This window comes from Eptatretus burgeri, chromosome 9 (genome assembly GCF_056783735.1).
Source record: "Eptatretus burgeri isolate ZD-2024b chromosome 9, Ebu_testis_v1, whole genome shotgun sequence".
In the NCBI taxonomy this organism is placed as follows: Eukaryota; Metazoa; Chordata; class Myxini; order Myxiniformes; family Myxinidae; genus Eptatretus; species Eptatretus burgeri.
The window spans coordinates 67,106,785-67,114,284 of record NC_140969.1 but is presented as its reverse complement, the minus strand read 5'-3'; the positions used below and the strand labels follow the sequence as shown (position 1 = coordinate 67,114,284).

Genomic DNA, 7,500 nt, shown 5'->3' with positions numbered 1-7,500 from the left:
CTTTTATCGCAAGGAAAAACACAGAGAAGAGGAAAGAGGAGAAAAAAAAAACGTGCAAAAAATAATTTATTTCCTGCTTTGGAGCATACCAGCACTCTGATGTTACCCAAATTTATGCACCGTCTCGTATGAAAACGATCAGAACTTGGGGCATTGTGTTTATCTATAAATGCGCATAACTAATCGAGAAATTATTAGAATACACGAAAAAAAACGTGCAAAAAAATAACTTACTTCCTGCTTCGGAGCATACCAGCACTCTGATGTTACCGAAATTTATGCACCGTCTAATATGAAAACGATCATCACTTGGGGCATTGTGTTTATCTATAAATGCACATAAGAAATCGAGAAATTATTAGAATACACGAAGTCATCATTATCCTGAAGCCCGTACGTTGTAACCCGTAATGGGGAACGCGGCTGCCCGTAAAAAAAAAATTGAAAATAAATAAATAAATATTCGAACCGCGAGCAACAAACAACAACCACACAGGCCGTTTCTTCGCTCTCGTGTGCCCGTATGTGGGTGGCGCGGAAGTTCGCATATCACAGTTACGATAACTCGCAATTAGGTTTTAATGGCCAATTATTCAATTTGCGCCAACGTATTTTGCCTTTTCGCAATGTCCTCGCAAGGAAAAACAAAAGAGAAGAGAAGAGAGAGAGAGAGAAAAAAATTACTTCCTGGTTCGGAGCACACCAGCACTCTGATGTTACCGAAATTTATGCACCGTCTCATATGAAAACGATCATAACTTGCGGCATTGTGTTTATCTGTAAATGCACATAAGAAATCGAGAAATTATTAGAATACACGAAGTCATCATTATCCTGAAGCCCGTACGTTGTAACCCGTAATGGGGAACGCGGCTGCCCGTAAAAAAAAAAAATGAAAAAAAAAATAATAAATAAATATTCGAACCGCGAGCAACAAACAACAACCACACAGGCCGTTTCTTCGCTCTCGCGTGCCCGTACGTGGGTGGCGCGGAAGTTCGCATATCACAGTTACGATAACTCGCAATTAGGTTTTAATGGCCAATTATTCAATTTGCGCCAACGTATTTTGCCTTTTCGCAATGTCCTCGCAAGGAAAAACAAAAGAGAAGAGAAGAGAGAGAGAAAAAAATTACTTTCTGGTTCGGAGCACACCAGCACTCTGATGTTACCGAAATTTATGCACCGTCTCATATGAAAACGATCATAACTTGCGGCATTGTGTTTATCTGTAAATGCGCATAAGAAATCGAGAAATTATTAGAATACACGAAGTCATCACTCTCCGGAAGTCCGTACGTTGTAACCCGTAATGGGGAACGCGGCTGAGGTTCCCTCCCCCATCGGCCACGCCCACGCAACAACGTGTCTTGTCATTGGTTTGGTAAATAAATGGCCATAACTTGGGAAGCACTTGTCCGATTAATATCAAACCTTGAAAAGGCACATCCTCAGGTCCCCAGCAATATATCTGGCAAGTTTCAATTAGATCGGACCAGCGGTTGTCGAGAAACAGCGGTCACACGCACACACGCACGCACACACACACGCACACACGCACACACACATACACACATACACACATACACACATACAGACATACACACACACACACACACACACACACACACATTGCTGGAATTATTGATAGATTTTTTGTCCCTGTGTTTGTGTTTTGGTCCAATTTTCCATGTTAAACCATACCATGTTGTGCTGTATTGTCAAATTTGTATTTGTGTTGCTCAGGTCTCGTCCTCGGATAGCCGGCATGCAAATTCTGTCTGTTTTGATGACGCATTCCTCGTTCCGCTTCTTACCCCCCCCCCCCCCAAGTATTGTTCTTTCAGCCACTTCAATGTTATCCCAGTTTTCCTCCTTGCCTCAAAAGAAGAAAAGTTTTTTCGCTATAAAACACAAACTCAATCTGCCTGTAATTCCTGCACTTCATTCTTTATATCCTCCTTTTCTAAATACTAGTACGTGCCCGTAAAAAAAAAAAAAAATAATAATAATAAATAAATAAATAAACCACACAGGCCGTTTCTTCGCTCTCACGTGCCCGTACGTGCGTGACCCAGAAGTTCGATATTATTCGCAGTTACGATTATTCGCAATTTATTTTTAATACCCAATTATTCACTTAGCGCCAACGTATTTTACCTTTTCGCAATGTCGTGGCAAGGAAAAAAAAAGAGAAGAGAAGAGAGAGAAAAAATTTACTTCCTGGTTCGGAGCATACCAGCACTCTGATGTTCCCAAAATTTATACACCGTCTAATATGAAAACGATCATAACTTGGGCCATTGTGTTTATCTATAAATGCGCATAAGAAATCGAGAAATTATTAGAATACACGAAGTCATCACTCTCCGGAAGCCCGTACGTTGTAATCCGTAATGGGGAACGTGGCTGTGCTTCCCTTCCCCATCGGCCACGCCCACGCAACAACGTGTCTTGCCATTGGTTTGGTAAATAAATGGCCATAACTTGGGAAGCACTTGTCCGATTAATATCAAACCTTGAAAAGGCACATCCTCAGGTCCCCAGCAATATACGTGGCAAGTTTCAATTACATCGGACCAGAGGTTGTCGAGAAACAGTGGTCACACACACACACAGAAACACACATAGAGATTGCTGGAATTATAGATAGATGTATCTCCAAACGAAATCTTCATTGAATGAATTTTTTTTTCTTCTTTTAAAGTGGAAAGTTCAGCATTTAAATGTCTATGTCTATATATATACATATGTATTTAAAAATGCCTGGTGTTGGCGCAGTGGTTAGAGCAGCGGCTTGGGATCCAAAAGGTCCTGAGTTCAAGCCCCGTTGGGCCACTGAATTGATACACCAGGGGGTTGACTCAGCCTGCCATCCTCCGAGGTCGGCGAAATGAGTACCAGTGTACTGGGCCGGTGTATACCCCGGTTAAAATAGGTGTACCATATCCCTGTGTTGTAAGAGGCGATCAGAGTTGCGTCAGGAAGAGCATCCGGCGTAAAAAATGTGCCAAATCACAATGCGGATCATACGGATGATCCGCTGTGGCGACCCCTAACGGGAGCAGCCGAAAGAAGAAGAAGAAGAAGAAGATATGTATTTAAAAGTTTTTGAATACATTTTAAAATGCTTCGCTTTCCTTATTTCTCCATCATTAAGCATGCCACGTGGTCATCACATTCTATTCTTCTTCTTCTTCACAAGCGTTATTTTCCAAACCTGTCTTGCCAAAACGCTTCGTCCATCAACCTTCCGCCCAGACCTACAGCACCACTTTCTCCATGTTTTGAACAATAATTATTTACACCTCTCCCATGAAATCTGTCTTTGTATGTCCAGATTGGGAATCATGAGAAGTCCAGTTTGCAGAGCTTTTTTGTGCATGACAATCGATTCCCCTTCACGTCCTTTCATGGTGTCAAACCCTTCCATGTCAGTAACTTCCCCCAAATCTCTAACAAGCCCGCATCCTTCCAATCCCACCACTTCTAAGTGTCCCCCTCTTCAGCATCCCTCCACTTCATGCTCCCTCTTTCTGCATCCCCCCTCACCCCACCACCTCAAAAGCTTCCTTCTCGTCTCATCCTCTCAAAGCTTCCTTCTCATCTCGCCCAGATTCCTCAAAGCTTCCTTCTCATCTCACCCAGACGCATGCTGCACCCTCTCATCCCCCCCCGTGTCCCACACCCTCTCATCTCCCCCTGTGTCCCGCACCCTCTCATCTCCCCACCCCCCACCTCCCGCATCCTCATATCCCCCCACATCCCGCACCCTCTCATCCCCCCCGCGTCCTGTACCCTCTCATCTCCTCCTGCGTCCCACACCCTCTCATCTCCCCCCGCATCCCGCACCCTCTCAGCTTCCCTCCTCTGTCCCGCTGCCTCCCCTCGTCCCTCATCCTCCTCGGTCTCAACTCTATGCATCCTCACAGCCTCCCCCTTGCCCAATCCCGCATAATCCCAGCGTCTCACAGTCCCACAGGTACCCCACCCCAGTCCCATAGCCTTCCAGGTCCCTCCACCCCACCCCTCCCAGCTTCCTCCACCCCGCCTCCTCCCAGGTCCCTCCACCCCTCTCCTCCCATGTCCCTCCACCCCACCCCTCCCAACTCCCTCCACCCCACCCCTCCCAGCTCTCTCAACCCTGCTTCCTCACAGCTCCCTCCTCTCTTACCCCCGTCCTGTCGCCTCTCCACATTCCTGTACCCCGCCAATAATGCCTTCTTTGCTGTCCCAAAGTGTGTAAACCTCAAACATCCGAGGCGTCCCTTGCAACCAAACACATCTCTCTATTCTGGCTGCTGTTGATACATCGGAGATCATCTGCTGTTGATAAATATTTTTACTCTGCTTGCCTACCTGGCACTCAACAGTCAAACAAAATTGAAAATCGTTCCAAACAGGAAACTTGCTGTTTTTAAGGATGACATAAATGACACAAACAACAAGAAGCATAAAGAACTAATGTCATGTGTCAGATGGAGTGTTGTAATAGACACTGCAGGACATGGCGGTAAATTCTGGAAGTCGTATATTAATACATATTTTGCAATGTTTATTTTATTTAAATTTAATTATATACTTGGAGACTGCAGAGCACAAATCATCTGTTATAATACTTCCAAGAACCTCCAGTTTTTCAGTGCTTCAATTGAAATAAAGGTTCAATTTGGTGGTGGATAAGGGTGGTATTCGGAACTCCTTCTGGACAACTTCAATCGCACTAAACTGCTGGATTTTTTTTTAATTCAGTTTAAACGATCGTTAAAATCATTTCATTAAAATTGAAGTACAGTACCGTGCTGTATATATTTGAACACAGTGTGGGGTATTGTGTTGTGTGAACTCTCTAGTCTTTACTGTTTTTGGGTTGACCACTGAATATTCATGAAACTGTCTTGATAGGATTCCTGATGATGTTAGCTTTTCTGCAATGTAATATATGGATTTTGATCACAAATCAGAACAAAACACAATTTTTTTTTTCTTGGTTTGTTAATCAGCCAAATTGAATCGTGCTAAAAAGCAATGTTAATGAAGATGTATGATGGTATAATTTGCACAGACAAATTAGAGTCGCAAAAAGTATGAAATAGCCTTTTCTGACCTTTCCTCACATTTTTGTCGATGCTGAAAAGCTTTCTGTGTGATCTCCAACTCATTTGTTCATGGTAGGTCACTTTTATTTGTTTAAAAAAAATATCCAATCGGTGTTAATAATCTTACTGTAATGGAGAAAATGTGGATGTGACCAAAACTTAAAGATTGACATGACTGAAATAGCGCCACCTTTGGTGTTAGCTGGTATTACAAATCATCTTTCGTTATCTTATGATACGGAGTATGATATGTTGTGATCAATAAACTTTCTTTCACAAATAACAAATATTACAAAGTGCATTTCCAAGTCTGTGCTGCAGCACATTACCCACCGAAGGTGGGCCGAGAAGGGTACTCCTGCCCGGAGGGTTACAACAGTTAGGGTTGTGTCAATTGTCAATCTGTAGTCACTGATTAAAAAAATTATTTTGTAGAATGGACCGATCCATTGGTTGGATTACGACTCTTCTTATCTTGATTGTTGTTCTGATGTATGAGGAAGTCTCATTATGTACATAATTTGAATATTCCAGTCTAATTTGTTTCAAAGCTTGACTTTTTGACTTGTGAGCCTGTTTTGAAACACCACCCTGTTTTAGCAGTCCAAATTTGGTCTGACACAGTGGTTAAGAGGTAGCACACCTATCTATAAGTGTCTTGTCTGGGTTTGATACTTGTTCCGACCTGATTATGAACTATCAATTAGGTGCTGCACAGACAGAGTGCATGTTGCTTTGTGAAGTGGGCTGTCCTTCAGATGGATGTTATGCTGGGTGTCTCTTATCTTGGCATTATCTGGTGGATGTTTTTCGCGAAGAGTATGTGGAGTTTTTGCTGGCACCCTGAACAAATTAAAAATTGCTGCCACCTTCATTCGACCATCAGGCCTGCCCAGCTGGTTCATGAAGGGCCAAAACCTTTCCCCAGCCATTCTTTCAAGAAGATGGGAACAACTGTAGCCGTTAAGTCAGTAACAGTAGTGGTGGTGATGTAACATGGCAACATTGGAGCCTCACCTTTGTGATGCTGCCTCAATTCAATGTGGTGTACAGTCAAAGAGTAATGATTAGGATCCTCCTGGTGCTGCCGATGATTAGGCACCACAGCAAGGTGGTGTTGGTGAACCGGTTTTAATCTGTGGTCCCAGAGGGGCGAGGGATGAAAGATTACTGTCACAACTTGAACCATAATTGAGGATGCAGTTAAATTTTTGTATTTGAACTCAGGTCAGATGGCAGAACGTTTTCATATAACTCAGGCAGAAGTAAAACATATATATATATATATATATATATATATATATATATATATATATATATATATATATATTTGATTAGAAATGAAAAAGGGAAAAAATCTCATTATTTGTTCTTACAAGAAACACGGATAAATGCAAAAACTAAAAACAATAAAAATAATTACACCTCAATGAGAAAAATGTAACTGGTGAAACTTATAGTTAATAAATGTTTACAAATAATACTGCAACATTAGTCAGCAAATGATTTGTTGTCTTTGTTTTTTTTTTTTCAGGTATCTCTAACGACTCCCACAGCTGTAACATTTCCTCCCTCTGCTGCTGTTACCGCTGGTGTTGCTGCTCCCTCTCTCCCAAACCTCGTCCAACAACTGGGCTTGAGGGGGGTCGGAGGTGCAGGGTCGATACAAGTCGTAGCTCCACCTATGGTGGCACTGGGTCAGCCAGGAACTGTGATTCCTGGTTCAAGCCAAGTGCAGGCCTTGGGCAAAGCTGGAGTTGCCGTCTCCTCTCAGGCTCAACCGACAACCACTGCTCTGATGCCCCAGTTGTCAGTGTACAGTGTAACACCCCCTGTGGAGAGCAGCACTTCACAGGTGCTGCATGTTTTGCTGTTTTCATTTTAAACTCAAAATCTTGTGAGAAAAAAATATTTTTTTATTTCAAAATGTCCTTTACATTTTTCTTGTTTATAATACGAGCAGAGTAACCCGACCTACGGCCGATCTTGTTCCAAGCATGTGACACGTTCTTCTGATGCATACCTTCATTTTGGTGGTGTATAGGCAACTGACAGCTCTGTATAGGCAAAAAAAACCCCTGGGTTACGTGCAAGAAGCAAAAAGCATCACAACTGCTTCTAGTTCAAAACGCCTCACTGCACTGGAAAAAGTGGGGACAGGATTACTGCAATGTAAATGGGGGAGTCATGTCATATCTTCCCCTGCCTCGAGGTGGCGCTATACCAATACATGTTTACATAAAGAAGTTGTGTCCTTCTCCAACCTCCCCCCCCCTTTCCATAACCACCGGCAAGGGTAAAAACACCCCGATACACTAATTGCGGTCCTGCTGATCCTATTTAGCAAGTCTGGATGTAATCGGCCTAGAACTGTAGGAGTTGCGTGACAAACACCATTCCG

The 7,500-nt window shown here is 42.9% G+C and overlaps 1 protein-coding gene across 7 annotated transcripts in view; it reads left to right on the top strand.

Moving 5' to 3' along the window:
* LOC147020269 (uncharacterized) overlaps positions 1–7,500 on the top strand; it is a 178,986-nt gene that overhangs the window by 101,947 nt on the left and 69,539 nt on the right. For all 7 annotated transcript variants that reach the window (XM_085895524.1, XM_085895523.1, XM_085895522.1 and 4 more), the window contains one exon: positions 6,634–6,954. In XM_085895524.1, coding sequence (XP_085751650.1) covers positions 6,634–6,954 — 321 coding nt within the window. The remainder of the gene's footprint in view (positions 1–6,633; positions 6,955–7,500) is intronic.